Source organism: Thamnophis sirtalis, unplaced genomic scaffold (assembly GCF_051295495.1).
Source record: "Thamnophis sirtalis isolate CommonGarterSnake01/CBP01778 unplaced genomic scaffold, rThaSir2_p1.2 scaffold_15, whole genome shotgun sequence".
Lineage (NCBI taxonomy): Eukaryota > Metazoa > Chordata > Lepidosauria > Squamata > Natricidae > Thamnophis > Thamnophis sirtalis.
The window spans coordinates 98,365-114,765 of record NW_028261395.1 but is presented as its reverse complement, the minus strand read 5'-3'; the positions used below and the strand labels follow the sequence as shown (position 1 = coordinate 114,765).

The following is a 16,401-nucleotide window of genomic DNA, read 5'->3' as shown; positions in this document are numbered from 1 at the left end:
GCTTGCTGCCAAGCATTCCAGTCGGAAGAAGACATTGATTTCCTCATGGCTTCTCAACCTACTCATCGCATCGGGGGGAAATGTCGGATAGATGGGGCCAGTCTCCAGGTCCCTTCCCTTAAACGTTGCCGTCTAGTGGGACCTGAGGGAGGTGCCTTCTCTGTGGCCGCCCAGACCCTTCGGGGCAGAATCCCCCTGAGATTCAGGGCCCCACAATCTTGTAGCCTACAGTCTGAAGATCTGGCTCTTCAAGCACAAATTGAGCTAGGATGGAAGTGAGTCAACCAAATAGAATACGGGACTGATCGGATGTTATGGTACTGTGATGGGATATATTATACAGTATCTTGAATTTATTTCCCCCCACCTTTATTGTTTTTATAAATAACTCAAGATGGTGAACTTACAGTAACGTTCTTTCCTCCACCTTTCTACTTTCTCCACTACAACCACCCAATTGTTGGTAATTTGGACTGAGAGAGAGAAATTGGCCCAAGCTCACCCAACCAGCTTCCAGGACTAGAACTCGCAGTCTCCCGGTTTCTAGCCTGATGCCTTAACCACTACATGAATTGTAAGTCACCCAGAATATCATGCATAAGATAGGTAGTCATATATGTTTTCTAAATAATTGAGTGAATGTGGTTTCAAGGAATCTGATATTTGCAATAATACCCAAAAAGATTAAACTTGCCGGTCTCATCTTCAAAAGAACCGGCCAATTTAATATGGCTGCCCATCCACTCAAATTCGCCACTGATCCTAAATATGTTGGACAAAACCACACGGTCAATTTCTCTGTATTTGTTTATGACTAGATTGCGCATTTTCCATCTGTGAGCACAAATTCATTCAGTGGCACCGTTTCCAGAAGGAAGAGGCCAGAAGGAAGAGAGCGTGCTATAGAAACCGTCCCATTTATACCTGATAATGCCCGTGTAACACATTTCTGCCGCAGTCACAGAACTGTGAAAAAATGATGACCCTGTCAATCAACTGCAGACCCAAAGAATTCAGTCAAACAGTTCAGTCATGTATTGTTTCCTTAGTGAGAATCTCCTCAATTTTCTTAGGAGTAAAAAATGTAAGATAAATATTACTGTTTAATACTGCATATAATACTGCACATACTTCCACGGAGAATAATCCAGAAAAATCCTGCATTTGTAAGTTACATAATTACTCTTAAAATGCCATGATAGCGCACTCTCAGCTAAATGCAAAAGCAACACTGCTTTCTGTCTGCCCACATTTAAAATAAATCTTAAAATGCTCCCAAATGTTCCTCACACCAATTAATGTCACGAACGCCAGACTGACTAGACTGATAACAAGATTTTCCATCAGGCAGACCCAAAACAAGGGATGACGGATCTTAGAGGTCTGTTAAACATCAGCAGCTGCATTTCCCTTAAGGGAAATTACAATATATGGCCAAACCAAACTTGAAAGAAAATAGCTAGAACCTCCTGAAATGCTAGTCTATAAACTGAGATTCCTTTAATCTTAGGATGAGTATATTGCTATCTACGGTAGGCCTGTCCATTAAGTGAAGGGCGGAGCACGAGGAACAACACGTGGGAAGAGAATACTGGAAAGTATTTAGTTTAGGTCCTTCTCCCCATTGTGACACGTGGATGTGCTGCCTGGAAAAATGACTTAATTCCACCTTATTTTCTTCCTTGCAAAAGGGCATATGGGGGGGTAACCGCTACTCCTAAAACGTACACTACTATATGTAGCATACCAACCATGACAAGGCATAAATACTACTCTGGGCCAAAATACTGAATATATTGAAAATGTATTTTTCATTATGCTTAAAAGTGTACTGTAATTATGTGCATGCAAACACATTAGAATGTTTCTTCTTTTCGTATTTACATTAGTATTTATTCCTGACGTATTTTCCTTTGTAATTTTGAATATAAAACACACAAACATACAGACAGACACACACACACACACACACACTCTCCCAAGCAATTTCTCTATTTTCATTTCCTTTAGTTCTTGGTTTATTGTCTTGATGGTTGTTGTTGTTGTTTTTACTGTTAGTAAAAAGCAAGTAACAACAATCATTCACAGATCAAACAGAAATAAGTTAGAGAAATTACCCATAACCATCTTTTTTATTTTATCTGGAGTCCATTGGAGGTTACCAGTGAAGGTCTTTCATTTCCACTATGGCTAAATTTAACATTTTGGTAGCTTGGACACCCAATAGGAAGAGGGGAACATGCTTAGCATTCAACAAAAAAACAATGAACCTGCTACAATGATCTATTGGCAAACTCCAAATCAATCATGAGAAAACAACTTTGAAAGGATTCCCACCACCCCAAAGCTTTCACTTTATGTAATATTACCATAGGTTATGTGTGGAAATTGAAATCCCGTATCAAATGATAAGTTGGAATATTGTGATATCAAACTGAAATGGGAAAACTGAGTTTTAAATGTTTAAAAATTTAATTGATAATCTGGAGTCATTCACGATGGATCGTTTGAATCTACCTCTCAGGCCTATGAGAAGAAACGCGAAATGCCTTTCATTCCACACAGGACAAGATCCTTCAAGGCAGAACTGGTTAAATGCGTAAGCGATAAGCAGCAGAGAAAGGCGTCCCACGGCTGGAAGTTTCAACACTAAACAAACAGCAACTCTCCCTCCTCCCCCCCCCCTCCGCCTGTTCCAAAGAACTAAACAACATCGCTCTAAGTATAGTTGGAGCAAAGAGTAAAAATAGCTACAAGACAACATAAAATTTAGCTCTAAACCTCTAAACCTTTGATCGTTGCCATTCGATTTCCCCCCTATATCCGCTGGTGTGATAAAATAAAGACGACCTGTGTCTCCAAATCCCTTTAGAAGGAACTGAAAAAGATGGATGGTGGGGAGGAAAGAACAGCGCATTTATTAGCAATTTCAAAATACTTGTGGAGTCCTCGGTGCTCTTGGGAGCCTGGTTGTCGGCTTGCACAGATGTTTCATTACCCAACTAGGTAACTTCAGTGCTGGTGAATGTGGGGTTTGCTCTGTTTTTATGTGGTATCTTGCCCTGCCGTTGGGGGGGGTGGGTGGGGGAGGATTTGTTCCTTGGTTGGGGTATTGTTTTCGGCTTGATAATTTATCTGGTGTTAATCCCTCTGCTTATTTGGCCACTGACTGCTGGAGAGGATGGGGTTTTTTTGAATCTTTTGTTTCCTTTTTAGTTTTATTGTTCTTTTAACTGGTGTGTAAATGTTGTTTATTTCTATATGTATATCAGTGGCTAATTTGTCTGAATGCTAAGTGCAATTCCAGTAATTCCGTAGCATTTTTCGATGTAGCTTGGTCCAGGATGTCCAGCTTCTGGGTCCACTACTTTTCATCTTCTTTTCCTCTTCTTTTGTGATTTGACATTTCTTAGTTAGGTCACTGAAAATTCTCTTAATCAACTTGTCCAATTTCTATATTTCCAGAGGTAATTATGTGGCTTTTTGTATGTATCGTGTTGTGCCCATGATAAATGTGATTCAGCCTTTTTTATAATCTAATTTTTAGTCTAACCTCACAATCTTATTTCTCTAGGATATATCTTTAAATATAAAGGAAATCTGAATTATTATCACTTTTTGAGCAATGGATCAAAACAATAAGCAACAGCAGTTTTACGGCACAGTTTATTACTGAAATATTCCAAATGCTGTTTTCACGATACAAATCTATTTTTCAACTGCTAAAACCTTGCAGCTTTCTCTCAGAATAGATGTTTCAGTAAGAGAGACTGCATATAAACAAAATATTTGTATAACTGGTATTTCTAAATATTTGTCTAGTTTCTTTTCCCACTTAACATGAGAAAACCACAAAAGCAGAAGGCAAAAGACAAAAAGAAGAAACGTTAAAGCAGAGGTGAGCACTGTTTGAATGTTACCACATCAGGTTCTGTGTAGCATACGAGAGCCGTACTTCGAAACAAGGCAGGATCAGGGCCTACTCTGAGTAAAGTAGATGTCTTAAGCGTCTAAAAAGATGACGGCACTCATTTTGCCTCTTAAAATCCTCCCATCCTGCCTACAATTTTAAAAAGCCTGCAAATGTTTTTGCCCCACTTACTCTAAAGCCTTTCCCTACTGCTGTTTTAAACTTGGACTGAATAAAGTTGCCATTCGGGGGACTGTCCAGGACCAAGCCTCTTAACATCCGCACCAAGGAAGAGTCCAGTAATGCCTATAGATGGGAAAGTTGTTTGGAAACCTATAAACACAACTTTCAGATCCAGGAGGATTTAATTATTTTTTTTTAAACAGGAACAAACTAATCTCTTCCCAGGACTGATTCACCAAAGAAAATCCTAAAACAAACCCCAAATTTTTTCCTAGAATTCAGGCATTTCTAAAGAGATGGATATTTCAGTTCTTTGCAGTGACTTGTGACATCTTCAAAGATGAGAACTTTATTTTACTATAAACATGGATGGATTAGAGTCCATTGTATCAGAAAACCCAGAGGTTTTGTTCTTATAAATTTCTTAGCCTTAAAAGTATATTATCACCCACTCCATCATTCCTCTTCAGAGTGAGTTGCTCCTGGTTCAGCCCAGTTCGGCTGAACTGGTAGTAACGGCGGCGGGAGGCTCCACCCATCCACCCTGATGCTTCTGTCCATGCGCAGAAGCGTTGTGAACGAGAACGTGCAAGCATGAGTAAAGCAGTAGCAAACCGGCTAGCAACCAACAACTTTTCCTCTTCCAAAATTATTTTCAAGGAAAGAAAGAAAGAATTTTGCAAATTAAAGGCAAAGGAAAAGAAAAGCCATTTATAAAGACTAAAACTCATTAATTGTTGTACAATCGTCATTCAGTAAAATCTCTAATACACATGAGGAGCTAATAAACACTCATAAGAACTCTGTATCTTTCAAACAACTTAATACTAGGATTTCAAGAACAATGGAAAAGCAAACCCCTAACCAAATATTTAACATACTCACTGAAAGGCAACCTATACTCAGTTTAAGGCAATTTCTCCCCAAAAGGAATGTATGAAACACTTGGTTCTCCACTGGACTATGATGCCAAATGCCATTCAAGCCTTGCTCCTCATGGGAGGAGGGCAATCAATAGTATCTTTCCGAAGGAAAAAATCAGCCCAACGTATCTCAAACCAAATCAGTGAAGTTTGCACGTGGGTAATGCTGCCAGACAAATGGAATAATCACCTCCCTGCTCCATGATATATGGAGAGCAAGCCACTTGCTGGCATTTTTGAAGATGGTTTCTCTTCCAGGCACTGAGGCCAGATTGCTGTCTAAGAAAACGCTCCCTCGTGAGTGTATAAGAAATAATTCTGCATGATCTGAGATTTTCTTGTGGGACAACTTTTATTTGTGTTGGAGTGATGTTTTTACTCAAGGTTTCACTGGCTACACTGGCTAGATATGGGGGGGGGTGGGGTTGTATAAATTTAATTAATTGATAATTTAAAAAATACACCTGCCAGAACCCATAATTCTAATAGAAGGCTAGCAAGAAATGAATAAATGGAGTTGAACTAATACATGCTAATTAAAATTAATTGCCCCATATGGTGTCCCATGTGTAAAATTGAATTTACAACTATCTGCATATATTACCTTTACACAAAGAGCTCTGGCGTAGAGAAACACACGAATACAAGGAGAAGAAAATAAGGTGGCAATGGGAGTGAGGGAAAGTGAAAGAAAACAAAAAGAAAGTATAGAATTAAAGATCTGAGGCAAGAGCCCAAACAAACAGTAAAGAATATTGGGGGGGGGGGGGAAATACATAAATGCAAATATCCTACCACCATCAAGTGGGTAACCATTCTATTTTCATCATTATTTTGCTTCCTTACATCTACCATGAGGATAAATCAAAAGAACCTAAAATTGATTATTTGCAATTCAACAACTGATTTGACTCCAAAAATCAGATTCAAGTTAATGTAAACCTAAACTAATGAGGGTGGGGGAGGAGGGGAGGTCAATTTGCAAATGTAAATATTAGTTTACTCACACCCATCGAAGCATTTAGTTTTTAAGCCCAAGGGCTTAACTTTGTTTCAACAACTAAAATAATAAGAAATAATAAGCAAGGAAATTTATCTGCTAGTTTAATTTATAAATGTCAAACCTCATTGTTCACCATGTTGCAATTACTCATATATTTTTTTATAGACAACACTTTTAATTATTGTACAGATTCTAATTTTTTTACTTCTCAGTCTCCAGCCCTATTCTGCCAGCAACAAGCTAAAAAAATAGGTCTTCTCCCCTGCTCCCCATTAAATATATTTTATACAACATATGTTTCAAGAAGAAATAAATCCCAGTGAAGAAGAAATAAAGCTCATTGAATAAATATGCATAATGACATATATTCTATGCACATCTACTCAGGAACTTACTTGTGATTATTCCCATTCCTGAGCAATTAATAAATCACACATTCAGTGAAAGTAGCTTTTGGTGCAAAAATCTCTGCAGCTATTAGAGGACCACTGAGGAACAGCTCTTAGGTATAATAACCAGAAGGGAATGTGTAGTTAGCAGCATTCGTATCGGGTAGAACAATCCAGAAATCATAGTTTTGGGAACGGTACGTTCTTGGGCCACGGAACTTTAGTCTATTTGCAGGCCCCACTTTAAAAATGCAGGCAGCCAGTCATATTTCACTTTTGTTGTTGTCAAGACTACTTCACTCTCAAACATGCACTATTTATTTAGAATCCCTTGCCTGGCAGTTTGTGAGGTGAAAACAGGCTTACTACTGCAGGAACTGGCCACCGATAAGCCTTACATGAAATTTAGGCCCCGTCACTAGAACTGTGGCTACAGTTCTTCTCAATCCAATATTCCCTAAACTGGGAAGAAGAAGAAGAAAATGTTTCATTTCTAAATTCAGCCACACTCCAGTTGTACGTATCTCAAACACGCTCAATGATTAATCTCACACTTCTCTGGTTTCCCTAGAATTGTGCGGTCTGTTTTACAAGTGGTAGAAAGTCTCCAGATAGAATTTTTAAAATAAATTCTATTCCACAAAAACTCTATTCCCCGAGGTGTCTTGACTACCTGAACCCTTGTATTGCTGCTCACTATGCAGAATGTTGTTGCCCCATTCTGGTCGTTTCCTACACTCTGTTGGAAATAGGACAAGGGCTCTTGATCCAACTTGCAACGGTTCTCCCATGTTCCTCTTATCTCCACAAACGTTTACTGGAATATTTTAAAAAACGATTTATAGCTTTTCCTGAACTAATGAAAGTCACACACGTGTATTCTTTTTCTTAACACTTCTCAGAATTCAATACTACAATAAAGGTGTAAGAGTGTATTTAAATTGTGTGAGATAAAAGAGAGCATTTTGAAAGAAGGGACTTTGCTATGGCAAAGTCTCATGGAATTCTAATCTCACGGGCTGAATGTAGCACAGATCTTCCTTGCAATCTGATTTGCAAATCACAGGCAAATTTCTTTGGCCTTGGATAACCACAGCCGAAGTCAGTCAGGCCTCTGGTTCGTACTATAGCGGCAGCAGAGATGGGAAGCAATTGAATAACTCTGATCCCCCCATCCCCACCCCCAACTCTGTTGATACCAGCAAGAGCAGAAATGCCGTGGGCCGTTGAGGCCGCTCCTTGCCGCTGTGCCAATGCAGAGGAAGAAGAGAAACTTGCCACAGGAGCAAGTAGCCAGCGAAATGGGTAGCAATGGGTTTGAGAGAACTTGGAAATTCGGACTGTGGACAGAAGCTGTTTCTTTGACCACATATAAACAATCAGGCAGTGATTCAGCCCATGCCTGGAGCAAATTCTGACAGAATCCCCGTCTTGCCTGGGCAGGCTTGATGGTTTCCATGCAGAATTGCCCAATGCAAAAGGCCCAATGCTGTCAGAAACAGCCTTTAAATTAACTGAGCAGATAATACAAGTTTTTGGTTTCACCTGAATATAGTAGAGGTAGTCCTTGACTTACAACCACTACTGAGGCCAAGATTTCTGTTGTTAAGTGAGACATTTGTTAAGTGAGTTTTGCCCCATGTTATGACCTTTTTTGCCACAGTTGTTAAGTGGACCACTGCAGTTGTTAAATTAGTAACAGAGTTGTTAAGTGAATCTGGCTTCCCCACTGACATTGAAGGTTGCAAAAGGTGACCACATGAGCCCGGGACACTGCAACCGTCATAGATATGAGTCAGCTCTCAAGCGTCCGTGTGACGACCAAGGGGATGCTCCAATGGTCATGTGTGAAAAATGGTCATAAGTCACTTTTTTCAGGTCTGTTGTAACTGAACAGTCACTTAAATGAACTGTTGTAAGTCGAGAACTACCTGTATTCATAGGTGGCACACATAAATTCATTTACTATTTTAGGGATTCAAGGCACCACAGAACTGAAAAGTCCTGATCTATAGTAAAATAGACGGAGTCTTTGTGGATTTAGGGAGATCTTTGTGTCTGTCCCCAAATTGAAACAGGGGTGGATCAATATATCCTATATTTCTTAGTATAATCCAGCCCTGCCTTCTGCCCATGTATACACAGGCACACAATAAAACTTCCACCAATACCCTTTAGGTGTAGCTATCAACACTCTAAATAAGTAGCCAAAGTGATTTTCTGCCTTCTTGTTTTTTCAAATCGAAGTGCTCAGAATGACACTATTTCTATCCTGAAACTGGAAAACTTTTTTTCACATTTGCATTTTTAAAAGAAATCAGTGTAGTCTTCTTTCAAACAAAAGCTGACCTATTTAAGATAGGCCAAATTTTATTACCAGAAAACATTTTCAAGACAATATGACACAACGGGCCTAGAAAGATTCATCCCTTTAAAGGGCAAAATCAGTATTTTTAAAGGTGCAGGTTATGTTCACAATCCCCCCCCCTCTCTCTTTGCATAACCAGGAATGCAAAAATCTATGCTCTCTTAACAACACAACAGGAGGCTGTTTCACGGCTGGCCCCAGTGCCTATTTATTTACACAGAACTGATTCACAGTGTACACATGATGATTGCAGGTGGGCCACCTCCGGTCTAATCCTTAAAATGCAACTTCTTTTTTCTCCTAGCGAGGAGATTCATTGAGGAGATTCACTAAGGTTTTCTCCCTCCAAGAACTTATCGATAGGACCGGAAGGGGAAGGGGGCTTCCCCTTGTGATACGAGATGTGATTGTGGGAACCAGATCCAACCCGAAGGTGAGATGCAAAGCACAAAAAGGCTCTTCATACTTTATGCAGGGAGTCCTTGACTTATGACCAGACAAGCCCAAAGTATCTGTTGCTGAGCAAGACAATTGTTAAGCGAGTTTTTGCTCCATTTTATGACCGCTTGCCACCGTTAAGTGAGTCAGTGCAGTTAAGTTAGGGATGCAGTTGTTAAGTGAATTGAGATTCCCCATTAATGGACTTTGCTTGTCAAAGGCTTGTTGCAGAAGGTGATTTTACATGACCCCCCCCCCCCCGGGCGCTCTATGGGTCAAGCATCCAAAGGTCCGGAATTTGATCCCATGACAGGGATCCTGCCATAGTTTTAAGTGGGGACAATGGCCAGGGGGGTCATTTCCCCCCCCCTGTGTATCCTGGTAGTTTGTCGCTAAATAAACTATCGTAAGTCAAGGACTGCCCTACGAGCGCGTGGGGCCCTCCTCTCTCCCGGATATTCTTATAGAAATAGTAATAATAATAAACAGGCCAAATCCAGTCCAAACCCCTGGCTGTCTGGGTGGCGGAGGAGAATCCAACTGGGGAAGGTGGGCGTTGGGGGGGAGAAGCCGCGGGGCCGCCCCAGAGAGCCGGGGCTGGAGGGACGGGCTGGAGGCGGCCTCTGGTCAGCCCGTGTCCAGGGCGTCCCGCCCAGGGAGGCGGAGGGGCGAGCAGGCGGAGGGCGCTCCCGGGGCTGGGCGGCCCAGAGGGAATCCCCGTCCTGACGCCAGAGGCGTCTCTCTCTCTCTGGCCACCATCCCCGGGACGGAGGGCCGCGGAGCGCAGAGCCCAACAGCCCAGCCCGGGATCCCAGCGCCGTGAAGGGGGGGGTGAGGGGCTGGGCTGGGCTCCCCGCGCGCCTTCCTGCCCCGGGCGAGAGAGGGAGCGCGGGGGGCGCTAGGACCGGGGGGGAACCCACTCAGGCGCGCACCGGCCGACCGACCGACCTCCTCCTCCTCCGCCTCCTCTGAGCCACCAAGGAAGTCGGCGGCTGCGGCGGCGGCTGCTGCTGCTGCTGCGGTCATGATCGCCGGCCGCTCCGGCAGGGATGCGGACCGGGGATCGCTCCCTTGGCAAGCCTCGCCCGGATCTTCCTCCCCAACCTCAGATGGCCACCCCAGGCCGCCCGGTTCTCTCTTCCCCGGGAAGCAGGGCAGGACCCCCCGCCGCCGACCCCTCCGAGCGCCCCGCTGCTGCCGCCGCCGCCGCCGGCTGAGCTGCGAGACCCCCCCCCATTTGCCTTCGTTACGAGCAGAGAAAAGCCACGGAGCCCCCCTCCGACACCCCCCCCCAATTACTTACATCGTCGAACAAGGACCCGACGTTGGCCGTCACCAGCAGGACCCCGGTGTTTGCGGCGGCCGCTTTCATCGCCATGATACCGGCCCCAGAGTAGTTCTGGGGGCGCGTACGACGGGTGTGTGTGTGGGTCTTTGTGTGTCTTTGTGTGTGTCTGTGTGTGAAAGAGGCGATCGCGAAGAAAACTGCAACGAGGACAATAAAGAGAAGGGCAGCCCAACGTCTCCCTGGGCGAAGGAGGGTCCGGGAGGGGCGAAGGGAGAAGCGCAACCGGGAGTTCAAGGGAAGTTCAGTCCAGTTTTTCTTCTTCCCCCTCCCCTCCGCAGCCCCTTTGCCTCTCTCCTCCGGGCGCCTCCCGCTCACGGGTCTCTGCGGTCGCCCCGAAGGAGGGAAGGAGCTCCGGAGTCTCCCACCGGGGGCAGCGGCGCAAAGACCATCAGTGCGGAGCCCCCGGGCTCATGGTTGCCTCGCAGCCTCCGCTCTGCGCGGCTTCTTCCTCCCGGGGCAGGATGGGGCTCCGCGCTTAGATTTCCACCTTCGCAGCCATTAGGTTCCTCCTGGGGAAGTTCCTCCTGCCGCCGCCGCCGCCGCCTCCTCCCCCAGCGGAGCCCTCGGGTCCCGGAGCATGGCAGGGAGGGGGGGCCGGGGAGGGGGGGCTGGACGGGCTCAGCGAAGACTCTCAGCCGCGGGGAACGGGGGGGGGGCGCTGCTCCAGAGGCGGCTTCCAGCGTCCCCGGTTGCGGAGCGGAGCGGCCCGAACGGCCCCGAGCCAACGATCCCTTCGGCAGGAGAGCCAGCCGCCTCCTCCGCCTCCGCCTCCTCCTCCTCCTCCCCGGCTTCCCCGCATCTGCCTGGAATAGCAGGGAGAGGGGCGAGCGCCGCCGCCACTAGATCGCTGCTCTCCCCTGACGTCACGGGCCCGACGCGCTCCGTCTTAAAAGGGCAACGCCGCCGCCCGCCCCCCCCCCCCACCGCTCAGAAAGTGCCCGCTGGGCGGGAAGGGTGGGGGGGGGGCGCGGAACTCCACCGGGCCAGCCTCCCAGCCTCCCAGCCTCCCAGCCCGGCTTCTGAGGGAAAAGGGGCCCGAGGGAGACGACGGCCGCGCTACGTGCCTGGGAAGGGGTGGGGTGGGGGGTGCTGGGAGATGTGGTGATTGGGGAGGGAGGGGGGGGGGCGCACAAGCAGTTTGGAAGGCGGAAAAATACAGCCCCTTTTTTTTCTTTTTCCAAAGCCTGTCCTGGGTCGCGCGCTTCCCCCGGGACTCTGCCAGTTGCCAAACGAGCGAGGACGTGAAACCGGCATTTGCGACGGGCTCTGAATCGCTGTGAATGGCTATTTACGACCGCGTCTTTTCATAGAAAGTGCTATAAATTAACTTCCGGTCTCCTGGGACAATATGAGACTCTGGAGAGAGCGCAGAGAAGAGCAGGAAAGAGGATGAGGGATGACTGGAGGCTCAAACATATGGAAGGACGGTTGCAGGACATACTGGGCATGTCTAGTTTAATGAAAAGAAGGACCAGGGGAGACAGGACAGCAGCCTTCCAATATCTCAGGGGTTGCCCCAAAGAAGAGGCAGTCAAGCTATTCTCCAAGGCACCTGAGGGCAGGACAAGAAGCAATGGGTGGAAGCTAATCAAGGAGAGAAGCACCTTAGAACTCAGGAGAAATTTCCTGACAGAATAATTAACCAGTGGAACAGAAATTGCCTCCAGAAGTTGTGAATGCCCCAACACTGGAAGTCTTTAAGAAGATGTTGAATATCCATTTGTCTGAAGTGGTGTAGAGTTTCCTGCCTAAGCAGGGGGTTGGACTAGAAGACCTCCAGGGTCCCTTCCAACCCTGCTGTTCTATTCTATATGTCTTCTCTCAGGGTCAGCTTAGCGAATGGCCATCTCCTTCAGCCTGCGAGATGCTGCTCTGCTGTTAAGGTCAAGAGACGGCCTCAACGTTTATGCTGGTTCCTTGTAACGGTAGAATCTGCTAACTCTTCAGGGTAGAAAAATGGCCTTTTCTGTTGCTGGTGGGCAAATAAGACATCATTGCAAAGATCTTGGGGACAGAGGGGTTGATTAACGGTGTAGCAACAGCAATAGCACTCTAAGCGGTTTACAGAGTTGGCCCATTGCCCCCAACAATCTGGGTCCTCATTTTACTGACTTTGGACGAATGGAAGGTCAGAATTGAACTGCTGGCAGCCGGCAGTCAGCAGAAGTAGCCTGCACTCTAACCACTGTGCCCCCAATGCTCTTTTAATATGTGCCTGTACAAAATAATAATAATAATAATAATAAGCTTCCAAATCCTGACCCCAAGGAAAGTTGGATGCACACTTTCTGTTGCGTACTGTGTTGTGCACAGTTGGAACCAAGTGAAGATGGAAATGATGGTTGTGAACTCAAAGCCTATCTTCCATTTTTCTATGGAAGCTCTACATGCCATACCAGAAATTACACCTAAACCTGTGGTCCATTCTGTGAACTTTGGCCAAGTACTTTGAACTTTGCAATGCTCTTCAGTAAAGCTCACAACTACTGATAATTAATGGTTTCAGTGTATCATTTATTAATCAAAGGACTGTATCAATTGATACTTAAGACTCAAACTTAATTAAGTTTCAACTATCCTAAGAAAATATAGTCTTTGAGAAAAAAAAACAATAACCAGCAAATAATCCCCTTAACATATTCATAAATTTCAGACTGCCTGAAAACTAGACTCCTAAGAGAAATCTGTGTTTAAAATACATACAAGATTTCATTAGCATCTATAATTCTATTTTTAAAAAACTACTGAGGTCTTATCACCTATGCAAAACAGATGCAAATTGAGTACGGTGTACAGAATCCGATTAGATTCTTATTTGCTTTTGCAGATAAAATTCTGTATCTGATTTATAGATAAAAGATTCTATCACTCCACAAATGATGAGTGGTGCGACACAAAATCCTCAATCGGTTCATATTTTAAATTTGAAGAAGAGAAAGCCTAATGGATAAACAACTGGCCTCTGGCCAGTCATAGCAGCAATTGCTTTCATACGTATTTACAATGGATAGATATCATTAGAAATCTGGGTTGATCTATGCAAATCTCACAGATGTCTGCCAACAGTTGGATTGTTTGGGTGCTGTATTTTGAAGTGGATTTACAGGGAAGCTCTCTAACTAACAGTCTCGGGCCTTTTGATTCACACTCTGAAGCAGTTCTGGTCATTTGAAACTTGCTAGCCGTGTCTTAAACTATCCACAAGATGGCATCAATACAGATAAACAGATAAAACTAGTCTTCCTAGCTAGCTTTATAGAAATCTGTCCCATGATTTACCTGTAACGGACATATCAGGTGAATGAATTGTACTAATCTCCAGAAACCAGAAAGCGCCTGGTTACACTTTTTGAGAACTACGTCTTTATGTACATCTTTATTGTTATATGGGTAATCCTTGACCTATGACCACCCAAAATTTCTGTTGCTGAATCAGACACTTGTTAAGTGAGTTTTGCCCCATTTTACAATCTTTCTTACCACAATTTAGTGAATCACTGCAATTGTTAAGTTAGTCACAAGGTTGTTTTGTGAATCTGGCTTCCTCGTTGATTTTGCTTGCCAGAAGATTGCAAAGGGAGATCACATGACCCTGGGACGCGGCATAAGTATGGGTCAATTGTCAAGCCGTTGAATTTTGATCATGTGACCATGGGGACGGTACAACACTTGTAAGTGTGAAAAATGGTCATGTCACTTTTTTCAATGCCGTTGTAGCTTCAAATGTTCATTAAATGAACTGTTGTAAATCAAGGACTACCTGTACAGTGTTTTGTATGGAGAACAAACAGTCCAAATGACTTTGCGATGAATCGTTTGTTGATGGCAAGTTTTTTAGATATAATTTTGGCCAATTAATTCCAATTAGTCTTTATGTGGATCTGTTCAGCAGTTAAGAGGCATATAAAGAGTTACTGTAACTGGGAACCAACCATGCAGGATTTCTAAAACGTAGCCTAGGGATCCATGTTTACAACGAATGTTTCTCCTGGCCATTCCTGCTCATTCCACCCCCCTGCACGCAGAGCAGAGCAATAATCAGAAAATCAATAAGCATTTAAACAAATAATTAGCATCTCACCTTATCGATCATTCAATAAAAGCAAAAATGTTTTCAGAGTTTGGTTTTATGTTTATTTTGTTTTTGCTGAATGGAAATCTCTCTTAAATTCTGTGCCTGTCTGGGCTATTAGCGCAGGGTACACATGTAGATGGTGGTGGTGGGGGGGTGATCGTGATACCATATTCTTGCCTCAGAAACTCAGGGGGAGTTCATATGTTTGTGCTTCTCCTGCTCCTCTAATTTTCTGTTCTACAAAAGAAAATTATTAAGAAAGATAATATAAAGCAGCGGTGGGTATTCAGCCAGTTCTAACAGGTTCTGGAGAACCGGTAACGGAAATTTTAAGTAGTTCGGAGAACTGGCAAATAGGCCCCCCCACCTGTTGCCCTGAACAGGAGAATGGAGCTGGAAAGCAGGTGAGGGGGGGGGGAATGGGGATTTTGCAGTATCCTTCCCCTGACATGCTCACAAAGCCACACCCACAAAGCCACTCCCACAGAACCAGTAGTAAAATATTTTGAATCCCACCACTGATATAAATGTTCTGCGCTGATCAATGATCTCTGGCGAGCCAGGGATGGGGTCACTCCTCTATCCTTGTGCTTCTTGACCTCTCAACGGCCTTCGATACCATTGACCATGGTATCCTGCGACGGTTGCGAGAGGTGGGAGTGGGAGGCACCGTCTTGCGGTGGTTCTCCTACCTCTCGGACAGGTCGCAGTCAGTGTTGGTTGGAGGGCAGAGATCGACCCCTAGGCCCCTCAATTATGGGGTGCCGCAGGGCTCGGTCCTGTCCCCCCTCCTATTTAACATCTACATGAAGCCGCTGGGTGAGATCATACGCTGGCACGGGATTAAATACCATCAATATGCGGACGATACACAACTGTATCTGTCCGCCCCATGCCAACTCAGCGTAGCGGTAGAAGTGATGTGCCAGTGCCTGGAGGCTGTCAGGGTCTGGATGGGAGCGAACAAGCTTGCACTCAATCCCGACAAGACCGAGTGGCTATTGATGCTCCCTCCCAAGGATGGTCCAGCTATTCCATCTCTTAGTCTGGGGGGGGGTGAAACTATACGCCCCTCAGAGAGGGTTCGCAATTTGGGAGTCCTCCTGGACCCACAGCTGACGTTAGAACATCATTTGTCGGCTGTGACCAGGGGGGGGCTTTGCCCAGGTTCGCCGGGTGCACCAGTTGCGACCCTATCTGGACCGGGAGGCCCTTCGGATGGTCACTGATGCCCTCGTCACCTCAAGACTGGATTACTGTAACGCGCTCTACATGGGGCTGCCCTTGAAGAGTGTTCAAAGACTTCAGTTAATCCAGAATGCAGCTGCGCGAGCGATAGTGGGGGTACCTAGGTACACCCACATTACACCTGTCCTCCATGAGCTGCACTGGCTTCCTATTGGTCTCCGGACACGTTTCAAGGTGCTAGTCGTTACTTTTAAAGCCCTACATGGTTTAGGATCTGGCTACCTGAGAGACCGCCTCCTGCCATTTACCTCCCAGAGACCTATAAGACCTCACAGGTTGGGCCTCCTCCGGATTCCATCTGCCGGTCAATGTCGGCTGGTGACTCCCCGGGGGAGGGCCTTCTCTGTAGCTGCTCCGGCCCTATGGAACGATCTTCCCATGGAGATCCAGACCCTTACTACTCTCCCGGCCTTCCGCAAAGCGATTAAGACCAGCCCCACTTTAAGTTATATGAATGTTGTGCGATTTTAATTGTTCTTTTTAATTTTTATATGTCCCCCCCCCTCCCTGCTTTAT

The 16,401-nt window shown here is 45.1% G+C and overlaps 1 protein-coding gene across 2 annotated transcripts in view; it reads right to left on the bottom strand.

Moving 5' to 3' along the window:
- Nucleotides 1-10,637, bottom strand: part of INPP5A (inositol polyphosphate-5-phosphatase A) — a 227,309-nt gene extending 216,672 nt beyond the window's left edge. For both annotated transcript variants that reach the window (XM_087702660.1, XM_087702661.1), the window contains exon 1: nt 10,518-10,637. In XM_087702660.1, the coding sequence (XP_087558786.1) occupies nt 10,518-10,592 (75 nt within the window). In that variant the 5' untranslated portion in view covers nt 10,593-10,637. The remainder of the gene's footprint in view (nt 1-10,517) is intronic.
- Between the last annotated feature and the right edge of the window lie 5,764 nt (nt 10,638-16,401).